The sequence below is a fragment of the Psittacula echo genome (genome assembly GCF_963264785.1).
Source record: "Psittacula echo genome assembly, chromosome: 5".
Classification (NCBI taxonomy): Eukaryota; Metazoa; Chordata; class Aves; order Psittaciformes; family Psittacidae; genus Psittacula; species Psittacula echo.
In genome coordinates this window covers 12,380,925-12,395,544 of record NC_137739.1, presented here as the reverse complement: position 1 = coordinate 12,395,544, position 14,620 = coordinate 12,380,925, and the positions used below count along the sequence as shown (strand labels likewise).

The 14,620-nt window shown below is 39.0% G+C and overlaps 1 protein-coding gene across 2 annotated transcripts in view; it reads right to left on the bottom strand.

Moving 5' to 3' along the window:
• RBFOX1 (RNA binding fox-1 homolog 1) overlaps positions 1 to 14,620 on the bottom strand; it is a gene marked incomplete at both ends in the record, with an annotated part of 1,305,905 nt that overhangs the window by 1,162,788 nt on the left and 128,497 nt on the right. For both annotated transcript variants that reach the window (XM_080617596.1, XM_080617593.1), the window contains one exon: positions 1,773 to 1,832. In XM_080617596.1, the coding sequence (XP_080473722.1) occupies positions 1,773 to 1,832 (60 nt within the window). The remainder of the gene's footprint in view (positions 1 to 1,772; positions 1,833 to 14,620) is intronic.

Sequence of the window (14,620 nt, the reverse complement as noted above, 5' to 3'; positions counted from 1 at the left end):
CGAAAACTTGTTTTTAAGGTCGCACTTTGAAGTTCAAGGACACTTTCTTACAGGCAACTGCAACCAGAGTTCATAAAGTAAATAAGTAAGTAAATAGATCAGATCTTCCAGATTAAGTTTGGCCAACAAATTCTCTGAAGCCCCCATCCCACCCTCCTCTTTTTATGGGAAGAGAAAGCTTTTCAGTATAAGATGACAGATGTTTGTAAGAACATGTTCTGCACTTGTAACAGACCATTTTCTGGTTTAGAAAATACATTGAGCCAAAAAAACATATAATTCTTCAAAACATTCATTTTTAACTGATACAAGCCCAATTTCAATGTAAATACATGAAGCACAAAACCAAGTTCCTAAAACTAAACCTTCACCTCTGACAACATTATTTTACAAGTTAACTTTTGACAAACCTACAGGAATACACCACTTCTCAGTAGCCAGCTGGTCTAAACACGGAGGAGGTATCAGTGTCAGTGCAGAAAGAATCACTGAAAGTCAAGTATTCTTAGTACATACTAAGGATTACAAAAAGTACATATTAAGCATTACAAAAAATAATACTTACTCTTAGTACATAGGAAGTATTCTTCAAAAACTTAGTACGTGGAGTGAAAAAGGATTCTGTCAAATCACCATCCCAGTCAGATAATCTTTTGTATGTATTTTGATCTTTCAAGATATTTTCATATTTACAGTAATGGGACTAAGCAGTTTCAACAAGCAGTGACTTCCAAGTGAAACACAGTGTTTATGTGGAAGAAGTCCAACAACCTCCTTCTTTCAAAGAACTTTTAATGTTTAAGGTTCATGTTTAAAATAGCATTAATCATGCCTGCAAACAGGAAAAAAATGTTTGCCAAGCACTTGACATATTGCTTATTTCTGTATTCCAGCATAAATCCACATTCCTACAACCCCAAGTCTGAGATAACGCAATTTAGATAATCAGAGAAAAAAACCCCACAAACCCCAAATGTGCACAGAGTGACTCAGTGCCAATTACTGGCATTATCCAACAAAAGGCACTTGAAAAGGTCCTGTGTAGGATATTAGGGTTTAAGAGACAAAAATAGATTCAAGGGACTTGACTGCAATGAATGATTAATTCTTTGTGATAGAGTTGAATATCATCCGCACCTTTGTAAATCAGGCCTATAGCATCTTAGTATAAACTTATTTCATGGTACAGTTCTTTCCTGCCAAGTGATAATGTTACATAGAAAATCAAGAAGGCTAGGTGCATTACAGAGACAGGTTAGATTATTTCTATCCTTTAAACCAGTGTTCAGTAGTTCACTGGTTCCTCTTCCTGCTCAGTTTTCAAGCAAATGGTGGCATCACTCTTGTGCACACTGTAACACTGAACTTGTCCTAACTCACACGGGCTTTTTTTGTTTACCCTCAGCTGGGGATATCATTACACCATGAAACTGCAGCAAGGCTTGCAGCAGTTGCACCCTGCCCTACAGTTCACTTGGGCATTCTCCTCCTCTGCATAGCAGTGAGACAACCTGAAGCCTAGTCTATGTTGACACGATACAGTGAGTAGCACACACTAGATTCACTGGGCTATTAATGAACTTACACTGCAATGACTGCAATCAGTTTGGTAAGACAGATCTTTGCTGTACTGTATGTTCAAGTATTAAAGAGCATTTAAGCAAATTCAAGCACGGTCAGTTCAAAAGCAGCAAGGTGCCACAAGTGAAAACTATTTAAAAGCAAATCTAAGCTCAGCTACAGAATCTATTCAGCAAAATGCTTCTACTTACTGGACCTTGAGGATTGTTCTTGGCACTGGAAGCCAGAGTCATAACATCAGATTTATAGTCCTGAGGAAAATAAAAAAAGGACAGAGGGGTGGAATAAAACCCAACAGATTAAACAGAATAGTTTGCACTTTATATAAAAGGAATAAAGATCAACATGGAGCACAAGTATAATTAGGATCAAAGAAGCCATTAGTAAGACATTTGATTACAGAGACTTCCACTGCCATTCATCTTTTGCACTGTACCCTCTTTACTAAGTTAAACACCTTTTGGGGCTTACTATAATGATCCCCAAGAAGACCAGTGTTCTTTTCCCTTTTCTTTTAGATGAGTGAGTGTGGGAAGGACAGGATGATGATAGCACTACCACCTTTCAGAAGTTCAGTCAAGAAGTCCAGTGCGCTTCCTGAACTAGGCCTGCACGGCCTCGCCATGGAAGTTTGGAGGACAATTTCCCAGCTGCCTAAAATTCTCTTGGTATCTTACAAAAAATGACACTATTCCATTAGAAGAGCCCTGGTTTATCTGCTCACTTGGCTACAGCCATGTAATGTTGCAAACCACTACAGCGTGGGCCATGTAAAATTCCTAGTTTTCTACCCCTTGTGAAGTGTCTCCTACACCCTCAACTGGCATTCCACAAATGTGGACACAGAATAGCTTGTAGCTCAGGCACATCTTCTGAAGGCTTGCAGTTACAGCTGAGGAGATCAGAGTGCAGGGACAGGGGAAAGACTATTACTGTAGTACAGATAGTGTGAGAATAAGATAAGCTGACTACACTGCTGTTAATACAATACAAAAATAAAGGCTTAGAGAGGTTTTTAATAGGCGATGAAGTGCCACAGTATCAAACTACAGACACAATGAATACAAGTGCAAGACTCAAGTCAGTAATTAGAGCATTTTTTTGAAAGGCTGTGTTAGGAAGTAGTTGGCATGTTCAACTTGTGTGTCTTCCCTAATGAATGCAGCCATTACATTCACATTTCTATGTTGAAAAGGACTCCCAGGGCCAGGCTCCTGTTGCCTTGTCTTTCCTGCCAATAAGACCAGATTTGCATGTTGAAGTGAAGCTGCAGTTCCTCCTAATGCCTGGGAATTAAAGTCTGATAAACTGAAATTGAGGCATGTCTGACAAGGACAGTGGAATAACTGCTATGAACTTTTTATAATTATTATTTTCAAGTATGCCTCCAAATACTAAGCTTACAGATCCTTTATTTATAGGAGATGTGCTATGATCCAGTAGACAGAACATATTTCAGGGAGTTACTAGTAATACACTGGTACTTCACTGCATGACCTTTCTGCATTTCACTCTTCTGCATCCCAGTTTATCCATTAATACATGGAGGTCTGTACCACTTTCCCACCTAAAAAGAACCTTAATGTTTGTATAGTGTCTCAAGAGACAGCTGTTATAGAAACACAGCAGCTTGAAATAGGCTATATTTGCCACTGAGGCATACAAAGAATTTATGGGCTACAAAAGTTAACAGCTCTAGTAGTAAAAATACTCTCCTTTCTAACTTTTCCTCCATGTATTCCAAGTCAAGTCACAAAAGAATCTTCTTACACAAGTAGTGTCCACTTAGTGTACTAGGTCCTGAATGTTATAAATAGGATTATCAGTTGCTCTCTGTTCAACTTAGCTATTGTATATATCAACTTCTTCATGGGCAGTGCCAAACCCAGACTTTACATGACATCTATAGATGCCAAGCTACCATCAAAATCAGCACGCAGACAAATTCCTACAGTTCAATTGCATCTGTTTCCCACAAAGGAAAGCGGTCACTTCTGGCTGCTGTAAGAAGGTACAAGCTTTCTGAGATTGACATCAAACAAAACTACCACCCAAATTATCTGTTCTGTTTTCTAGCCTCTGCATAATTTAATAGCACTTCCACATCCGTACTGCCTGCTGCATCACTGATAAACTGCGCATTTCCTACCTTTTCAGGTTTTCCTCACATTTCCTCATTTCACTCCCCTGCTCGCTTCTTTTCCTTCATCTTACCTGCCACTCATGGTTGTGCCACTCTATACCCATTTTACTACTGCTTTATTATGCACCTTATTCAAACAGGGTATGTACACAGAGATACAGTAGAATGTCTGTTCAGCTATTTATATTCAATGCCCATTACCTTCCACTCTGTTTTCTAATTCACATGCTCTTTCTTGTTACAGAGCTATCATGCAGTAGGTTGCACAGCTGACCTTAGATCGTAGTTTCACAGTGCTTTTAAAGGGCACTGTACAGATTCAAACCCCACAAGCTAACCATTTTGCAGGGGTGTTGCTCTTGGTAAACTTGCTAGGAGAGGCAGGCTGGCAGTCACACAAAGAAATGGCAGATTTGATTCTGCACAACTCTTTTCCAGAAGGCAATGCCCCAAGTTCCAAATACACAGGCCATTTTAAACAGGTATTTTGCAAATACACTTTATTTCCACTCCCTCCCTGCCCCAGCTTGTTTCCAAGTACTGCACAGCTCTGAACCATTAAGAGATTAATAAACAGATTTGGACCACTACTGCATGGGGGACACCTACTTAGAAAGCTTGTGATGTGCTCCATGTTAACAATACACTTATCACCTGTCATAATCCAGGGTATATTGAGCCAGAAAGCTAAAGCAATATCAGCCAAACTTCTCAGGCAAAGGTGATTTTCAGAGGGGCAGGAACTCCATCAGTAAAATTCCAAATGAATCTAAGCCTGTGAGCAAGAGCCTGAATGTCTGCCCCAGTAGCATGAGCAGCTTGGCCTGGACAGGCATCTGTCAGACACCAATCTCCTGCTCTTGGGTCACAAAGATGGAAATAGTCATCCATTCACATCAGCTGCAATAATACCATTCAGGTGCAGCTTTCTGATAGACAAAAAGGATTAATTCTCTACTCCCAGCCCAAGGACGATCGTAATGATTTTCACATAAGACATTTTTCCTATAAGTTATTTTTGCACTTAAACCAAACCAAATCTTTTGTGGTGTTGCATTCACACTCATTTTCAGGTAATATGTCATAACAATCTCGTATGTTTAGCTCATGCAAAGCGCGACTGACAAACCAATTAACTATGCACTTGTCTTGGAACCTACAGAAAATGAAACTGTGTCACTGCAGCACTTGTGGCAGCACAATAAACTTCCTCCCTCCTACAGAACTATACTTCATGCTCCTATCAGAACATGATAGGAATAGGTATAGTATAGAACTATACTTCATGTTGCCTCATCTATGTAATTTCCTTTAGTTTTCTTACTTCCATGAACATTTGTATTTTGAGATGATTTCTCTTGCTTCTCAAAAGATGGAATTACAACAACCGTTTACAGGCCGTTATCAAGGTCTGCTCTGGTATAAAAAACAGCTGTGCTGTCTTTACATCAGGATTTCTAGAAGTTTCTACTAATTTCCTCTTCTGTCTGTCCTTACAGAAATCATGAAATACATTTGAAACGCTCCCTGAATTTTCCATGGGGCACACCCTTTTCCCCACCCCTCAAACTGAAAGTTGCAGGTAAATGTCAGCTCACAGGCACTGCTATCCATTCTTCTGCCTTAAATGGGAAAAATAAATTTTGGCACTCGTTCCCCAGTGTTAAAAGTCTTAGATACTCCCTGGGGATAGAAAGAATCAATGCAAGAAAGATCCATATTTTCTTTCTTGGAACACTACTACTTCCAGCAATTTCTTTGACTGACTATGCCTTCTATTACCATGTAAATTGTTTCAGGCTGCAGGAAAAAAAAAATATTAATCTCCCCTCAGTAAGTCATAAAATAAAAAAATCAATTTCAAGGTCAATTTAGTCTAAGTAACACCTGCTGCCCTTTTTGTAACATGCAGACTCCCCTGAAACACTAAGTTGCTGTCTATAAAGGCATCAATATGTGATGGTTCACATCAATCAAGGCAGCGTACGGTACAGTACAGCCGATTTTCAGTGAACTATCTGAGGCTTAAAAGATTCAAAACAGGTCCCTTGTCACCAGACATTTTCAGCATAAGCATGAGGCTTTGGAACAGAAAACTAAAGCTGAGGAACTCATGTGTGTAAGTGACCTGAGTCTGCAAGAAGCTTGTACCTCCTAAGGATTGGGAATATCAAGAGATTCTCAGCTCTGTGCAGAAAGTATTCAAATCCACAACGGGTGGGCCTCAGAGCAAGAACTTTAGTAAAGGGAAAATAAAAACAGTAACATAAGGAGAAAAGTGGAATGGAAAGACAAGGAACAGAAAGGGAATAGGGAGATGGTGGGGGCTTTCCCCGTAAACCAAGAATTCAGGAAAGAAAAGCAACTTGAAAATTTCTCTCTTGCTGGTAATGAAGACTTCTAAGTGAAGAAATACTTTCGGTCAAAAATGGTACTGTTCTTTTGGGAATACTTAATATTAGGTTTTCATGGTAGCAGAAGACTGCATTTGATGACTCCATATACCCTGTACATTCAGGCACTGTTTCCTGGAAAGTTCACTTAGAACTCTGTTACCAGTCTGGACCAGACAGAAAAACTACAAAAACCCCACAGGACTGGGAGGACTGGTGAATGTGTTTCTCCCTGTTGTGGTAGCTCTTTCCCACAAGGTTAATACAACTGTTTTTCCTTTCCCATGTACAATTCACAGCAGTGCCAGTGCGCTCTAAATACAAAGTACCCGATGGAGTACTTCTGAGCTGCCAGGTAGTGAAGAAGGATAGTTATCTGGGACCAAACTGAAGTTCAGAGAGACAATTCTTTTGCAAGCAGCCCAGACACTCCTAAGTCTTTGTGGCACCCATTAGGTTGGAAGCTGAGGAGCATGCGAAGCTGCCACATCTAATAAGAGGTTTTTTGTTACAGCCTTTTTATTTCTTCCCTTGGGTTCCCCCTAGCATAAGGCAAGCCCATACAATCCATACTCAAGCAGCAAAAGCTCCTGAATGAAGCAAATATTCAGATATTGAGTAGTCTTCTAAGACTCCTCTAATGAAAATAAAGCAATGTCTTGAAGGCTTTTGAAAAGGACTGAAAACATAAGGCTGCGCAAGGCTGAGCAGACAGCAAATTGAAATCAGTTTATAGAAGAAGATGGTTTCACAGCAAGAGCCCTTTAAACCATGAACAGATTTTGGCTTCCCTAACAGAGACATAATTGAAATTCTTCTCTAGAATAAGACATCTCCCAAAGGTTTTTGCTAGGCACACAAGAGTGACATTCCTATGCAGAGTGCTACCACAGCAGAATTGCCCCTTTAGCTGCTAGCTGGCAAAAGTTAAGTGTTGGCCGAGGCCTTTCTACATGTTCTTGCATAGGTGAATGTGGCAGGGGGTTCACTTGCTATTCTACACAGAAATACATTCAGATTGTACACAGAGAGGAGTGAGCTGTGTTATTTAGAGCAGGGACTAAGTTAAATGTCTGACAATACCTCCCCTACTTCACAATCCATAACTAGCAATGGAATGTGGTTCAATTTTATATATATAATCTTAAATATAAAGCTGAATACATATTAAAGATACCTGGAAAAACAAATTTCACTTAAAATAATTAAAACATCATTTAATCAACTCTAATATTGGCATACAGAGTATAACAATTCCCCTATGATATTATACTACTGAAAATTATCTTTAAACAGTAAGGAATATTTCTTGTTTCCAAAAGATTGGAATCAGTGAATCAAACCACAGGTTAATTAGAAATAAATTTGAAACTATAAAAGCTCAGAACAATGTAATTTATTGGATATTGGAAAATTCTTATTTATTAGATAAAAGAAGATTTTTCATTGTTGAAAACCATGATTCTGAATCATATTTATTGTAAGCTGCTCCATGAAATCTTACTATCACAAGCCATCAAAGATAATGGTTGCGATTCAGGAGCTGCCAATATACTTACTGACTCAATGAGTCAAGAAACAAATACAAGATTTACTAGAACTGAGAAGCATATTAATGTTATAGCATGTAAAATTATACAAATATCCATTTTACACTTGAACAGGTGTAATAGTATGAGATTCCACAGTAGAAAGAATAAATGAAAGTCTGGAATGGCTGTTCAGGAGCACAAAAGATTAGAAACATAAGGAAAGAATGACTTTTTTTACAGTAGTATATGTTGACGTTAAAGGAAACTAATACAAACAGTAACATCAGATGCACAGCAATGAGTAGTGTAAAAAATGAGAGGAACTTTATTCCAATGGGAAATTTTCTTTTCAACATGCCAAGCAGAAGCTTCAAAATGCTGAACAATGAAGCCCTGGAAGAAAGATGGGAAGATGCTTCCTGAAGGTGAAAAACGTAACCAATGCAAGAAGAAACCTAGAATATTCCTAACTACATCTGCCCAACTGAATCATTAAACATCTCCCAATCCTCAAGCAATCAGTGAAGTGGGTAAGTTACTGCAGGATTTGCTGTGAAATCAAGTTGAAGAAAAAGACAAAACAAGTCAAGAGTTAAATATATACTTTCAAAATGTAATCACAAAGAAAAGCACCAAGATGAGGATGTCTGACATCACTTGTTTATCTCCTGAGTAGAATTACATCAGGTTTACTGAGGCAGAAGCTTTCAGTAACCTACAAGGCTCTCAGCCACATTTATCTATGAGTGTTAAAAGACAATCAGGAACAGATCTACACAGTAATGATAATCATCACCAAGGTCTCACATTTCGAGGAGTTCATCCTGGCACTGTAATAGCCAGTAAACATCCCCACATATCTTGGAAAATCAGTACTGCCCTTGGGTACAGGCAATACTGATTGGTAGACCTCAAAGTAAAACATTTCAGCTGAATTCAGATAAGAAAAAAAAGTTTCTGGCTTTTCTGGAAGCTCAGAAAAACCCAGCTGGGTCAGCCTCACATGATGTCTCAAATGACCCCTGCTTTGCACCAACCTAAGCAGACCACAGGGAAATAGTAAATTTGTTAACTCTCCAAAATTTTCTTTAACTTAAAGACAAAAGATCAGACACAGGAACGTATCCTGATTTATTTTCTACCACCGCATCCCCAGCACAGAAAGATTTCTTATACTACGTGATTTTCAATCAGTGTTTGTTTTCAGAGCTATTTCTCCAGAGTGGTCGACCAGCCTTATCACAGAAACTGAGTACTAGTAGAAAATACTTTTTGAATGTGATTACTTCTTAATGTGATTCTATGGCATGAATTAGAATGGAGCTATGCACAAATCTTATTTAGTATCTAACCAGCATCATGATTTGTAAATGGCACATTAACACACTAATAGCACTGCATTTCAACTACCTTTTATTCTCCTACTCCAAAATACTCAAGATGGGTTGCTATATGCACGTTTCTAGGACTGAGACTTCAGAAAACAATCAACTAATCATCATTGTTGTGTCACTAGGAATGAATCTTTGAACTTTACTCATTTAGAATTAAACTGGCATCTCCTATAGTTACTGTAAAATTAACTGGTAGCTACATGTTGTGTTTTTCTTAACAAGTCCACAACGTACTTTTTCCAGTCCCTGATATGTTACATACAGGCGCATATATATTCAGTGTTTCTGCCTGTATACGCCTAGGCAGAAGTACTAAAAATGTGTGTGTTGAGCCAACATGATAAAATTTCATGCGTATGGAATGCTGTGACTGTAACAGAGTCTTGACTCAGAAAGGAAATATTTCACTGTTGGTGGAAAACCAGAAGCTCATCCAGGCTAAAGGACAGCTGCACATACCTCTGCATTCAGTGGCCTTAGGAAACACAGCTGAGCACTCCCCAGCTCCCAGGTGAATACTACACAGCATCATCTAGCTTTCACAAACATTTTCATTTTTCCTTCTTGCTAATAGCAATAGTGTGCCATAGATTCTCCATCCATGACTTCTGGATCAGGACTGATAAAGATACATATTCTAAATATTAATATTACACCTTGTGTTGTGACAGCTGAGATGTAGCCTTCTTTCCTCTCCTATCAGAGCAGTATGCTTTGTGTTGCCCACAACTTGGGCAGTTCCTCCTAAGAGCATTTTAACCCCAAGTTTGCTTTATTTAGAACAAATTTTAAATGTATGTACCAGCTGTTATTTGCTAATACATTATAACTGTAATAACTGTTCTCTGAATGTGGTTTCAATGCACAGCTACAATTACAAGCTACCTCCTGCTCTGAGTACTTACTGGTTTAGCACAGATTTCCTGTAGGATTGACAAAACTACAGTTACGTATTTCAGTTTTCATTATACTACTATTATTCACGTTGTTTTTCAGGAAGGTCGATGAGGCCTGAAATAACAGGAGATTCCTTTTTTTTTTTTTTTAATTGAAGAAATATATATAAATGCAAACCAAAGTGAGGAATTGATTCCAAATCCTACGATAGCTGTCCAATAAATAAAAGCAAAATTAAGATTCAGTTGCATGCAGCTATTACAAGCTCATATAACTGCCTGGCAAGATAGCACTTATAGCTCTATGCTTATTTCTGTCAGTATAATATGAGGAATGCTCTATCAGTTGGAACTGGATTACAAAAAATAAGATTCAATTTAAGAATAAATGGCATGAGTCCTGAGGGCAATTTAAGATTTGTATATTTAAGAAAAATAAATCTATGCAGCTTGCAAGAAATAATACTTTGCACAGTAAGTTTATGAAGGTGTACAAGCTATGCAATTATGCAGATAGAGCTCACATGCTATACTACAAGTCAGTTTAAGAGAACCAGCAGTAAAAATGTAGTTACAATAGAAAAGCAATAAAACCCCTGATGCTCTGAGCAAGTACTGTAACATGCAGAGAATTGGATGCACAAAGAATAGAATTTCAGGCAAAAATCCTTGTACCACTTCCCCACAGCTAACTCCCTCCTTTCTGCTATTGGGTTAAGCCTGATTCCACAAACATCATAGAATCTGGAATAACAGAAGTCAAATGAGTTTTGCAAGAATTTTCAATATCTCTGTAGTGCTTTAAGATATACAACATAGAGAAAGAACACACAGCAGCACTAGAAACTGAATGAGAACATCCCTTGGTACCATGCTGTGTTGTACCTATAGCTGCCTCCTAAAGATTTCTCCTCAAGGACAGCTGTAGGGAAGTGAAACCCTTGCTAGTGCAGAGAAATCAGTTGTAGTGACAGCTATGGCCTATAGTAACAAGTTGAATTTCTTCACTATTTCACGACCACAAATACATGCCAAGTTTGAATTTTCATATAAAAGCTTTCTCTTGCTAATGACCTGCTTAGAAGCATCCACCTTTTCTAAGTTATTTAACTGCCAGTTCAAGTAGTCATTGAAATGTGCCAACATCAACAAATTTTCAACTTCCAGAGAACAACAAATTCAGATCAACAAAAACATGATGAGCCTAAATTAAAGCTCCAGAAAAATGGAGAATCCTTGCATTGACTTAAGATCAAGGGGGAAAATGAAAACAGGATGGCCTACACGGGCACAAGCCTGGTTCAGAAGCATTGTCATTCTGCTTAACTTCGGTATGATTCCAGATTTTTAACAGTGAAACTGTTCAGAACCACTTTGATGGTCTCTTTTATTCAAATGTGTTCCTTTCTGAGGCATCAGCCCTTGGCAGAGAGCAACACCATGACATGTATGCAGATATTTCTAACTGGCAGTGACATTTTCTATTTGTTAGGAGTCTCCAGCATTTACTGCCACTGTTGAAAATAATTCCTTAAACCACAGGTATAGGCAAAGCACGTACCTGTATTAATATGGAAATGAAAGGGCATATACATGCAGAATGGTGGCTTGACTTCCTTTTGGCCAGAGAGACAAACCTTGAAGTAATATCAGAGCCAGCATCTTGTCTCTAGACCTTCACTTCTCATGTTCCTGAGGGTGTTCTTAGCACAAATTAGGGCACATGAGAGTAGATAACAGGTTTCAGTTACAGAGCTCAGGCTGCCCTTTACAAACTGAATGTGTCCATTTAAATAAGGGAAAAAATCCTATATTTAGGCTTTCTGAAAGTAATCTACATTCCTTGGGCTGCAGTAAAATCTTTGTAATGATCACTGTCTTACTATAGATTAGCTCATATCCACAAAAACCTCTAAGCAAAGGAGAGAGGGTAGGTGTACTTTCCTTCAAGAAATACAAATGCATCGAAACAACCCCCAAAACCCAGAGAAATTAAGGCATAGGCCTTTCCATGAAGATGCAGGGGAAGCAGCAGCAGTCCTCAGGAAGAGGGGAAAACATGGAAACAGCGTGGGCCAAAGAGACCACCCCTTGCCTGTGCAGCAGCCGTAGGCAGCTCACCACCAGCCCCTGTGCAGGTGGTCCTGTGAACATTTAAGAAGACACCTTCACCCCTTTGAAGATGAAACACTAAGTCATGTCCTAAATAAGCCACTGAAATCAAACTTCTCCACAAGCTAAAATTTATTGCTATAAGAAACCAAAATGCTTTCATTTATTCATGATTAAACTTTCATCTCTCTTGCTGCTCCCTGAATACAGCTGGCCATCAAAGAGATTCGTGGCTGGTTTAGTTTCAAGGCATGAAGATGTGCAGTCAAAGCAGATGGCTGTTAGCCAGCTCAGCATCACATGTGACAGGTGAGGATTTGCTTCTGAAACATACATCAAATTCCAGAGAAAGAAGATCTGTAATACTTTCAAAACACTGACAGAATTCCCCTAAAAATAAGCTTTTAGGAGGATTAACAATTTCTGAGGAAAGCCTACAAGACAGAAGAAACGTGTAAAATGAAGAAACATTTAAAATAGTTCCTCTTGGACCCTGGCAATTTTCTACATCTTTACTGAAAACTGCATGGGGAGAGGTTTTACCAGTTTCACCTTATCGATGGACCCAGCCATGGTACCCTGCTGTAATAGCCATAGTTTCTGACTCGGAGTTATAATTTGGTCACTGGATCTCCTTTCTCTCCTTTGCCAGAAGTAAACTGTGTCAAGACTCAGTTCTCCCCTCCATACCGTTGTGTTAGCTGCCTGTAACCCATCTGCTGCCCACACAGTTTTATTACAATTTAATTAATGATTTGCCAGAGGCTGCTTTTTTCCCTGTATGACTATCCTATGAAAGAAGGAGCTCATGCAGGTGTGTAGAAGACATGGCACCTACCTGCCTCAAGAAGGCATGTAGCAAGGCTTAAGTGCCCAGTCCAATGACTACCTACGGCTCAGTTTAATTAGGATTCAATGGTACAATGAGCAACATCTCTCATACGCATAAAACTGGGTACCAAGAAAATGATGTGGAAAAGGTAGAGAAGGCATAGGAGAAGGAGAAAGCTCTACTAAAAGACACTTCTGCTTTATAAGCTTACTTCCACTGAAGGTCCTTCTACTGGGTGGCAAAGCAATGGCAGCTCTTCACAGATTTTGCTCTCTCACTTACAATACAGGAATCCTAACTGAGCCCATTGAACTCAGTGTTTATTTGCTGGGTTGCTACAACCAGTTGTATTGTTTCCCACACATCTATTGTCAGCTGCCCTTTTTGTCTTTCTCCAGTTATTCTGGTTTAGGTTCTTTGTTTATAGGGTTTTGGTGTTTTGTTTTGGGGTTTGTTTTTTGTTTGTTTTTTTTTCGTTTTTCTTTGGTTTTTGTTTTGGGTTGGTTTTGGTTGGTTGGTTTGGGGGGGGGGGTTGCTTTGGGTTTTGTTTGGGTGGGGGGTTGTTTTTTTTTTAACAGAAGGAATGAAACTGAACACAGTTGTCAAAATACAGACACAGCAAGGCCTCCCACAGTAACATAATAATATTCTTGCTTTTGTTCTCTAGTCTTTCCATAAGAGACTCTTGTCCTTGTAAGATACTACACAGCTTTCCAGTAGATTTGTCACACTTGCACTACAACCTGACACCCCAACCCAATACTGCTCACTGGCCTATTGTATTACAGGAGATTCCTCATTCCTGTTGCTCAATGGAAAAAACTTCAGCTACCAGTTGCATAAGAGGTTTCACCTTGTGCACTATGACGTAAGTTACATAGGGTTTTTCTGGGGCTCCCAACACTTACGTCCTTGTAGCAGAGACAACTCCTCAGTATTCCCTATGATACAAACTACTCTTGACTTAAGAGTACCGTTAACTTTTGTATTTAGGAAGATCCACTGCTACAAGACAAAAAACAGCGTTTGTGCCCATCATCATACATTCCTGAGATTACAAGACTGCCTAGTTTTTTAGGGTTTTTTAAAAATAAACATTGATTTTATCATAGGTGGATTTATAAATTAGATGATACTGAGATGTAAATTTCAACATTGGCTTGGCTTTAATAAACCAAACTGCATATAATGCCAGTGCATCACTGCCAACACACTGACCATGGAAACACGGAAGGAAACATCTATCCACAATTTACACCAGTCAATCTGTGCAGAGAAGCATGAACTCAATGTTCACATCAGTGTTCATGCACACATTATGACAGCACACAGGTCGAGCTGCAGAATCTGCTCTTACATTTAGGGTTGAAACACACTGTTGGACAGGACAGCACTGCAGCTTCCAGTTGTTGCTGGTATCTCCTCTTCCATGGACCCATGGGAAATAGTTAAATTCAAACACAGCTGCAGTTCCAGATCAACTGTGTTTTATATCTTGTACTGCTTGTCCAAATGTCACTGCACCAACAGGAGGTACATTTAAGCAGCCAGTACTGACTCCTGGTGTTTTGATGTGTTTCAAATACAAAACCGGCTCCCTGGTTACTTACTAAGCTGAATTTACATAGGAAGTCACTCTACCTGGGACCTCTTGTGTTAGCTGAGGCTTACCAATTCTTAAGTCAGAGTCCGTGCATTATAAATCAAATGACATCTAGTTAAAACCCTCTAGCAATA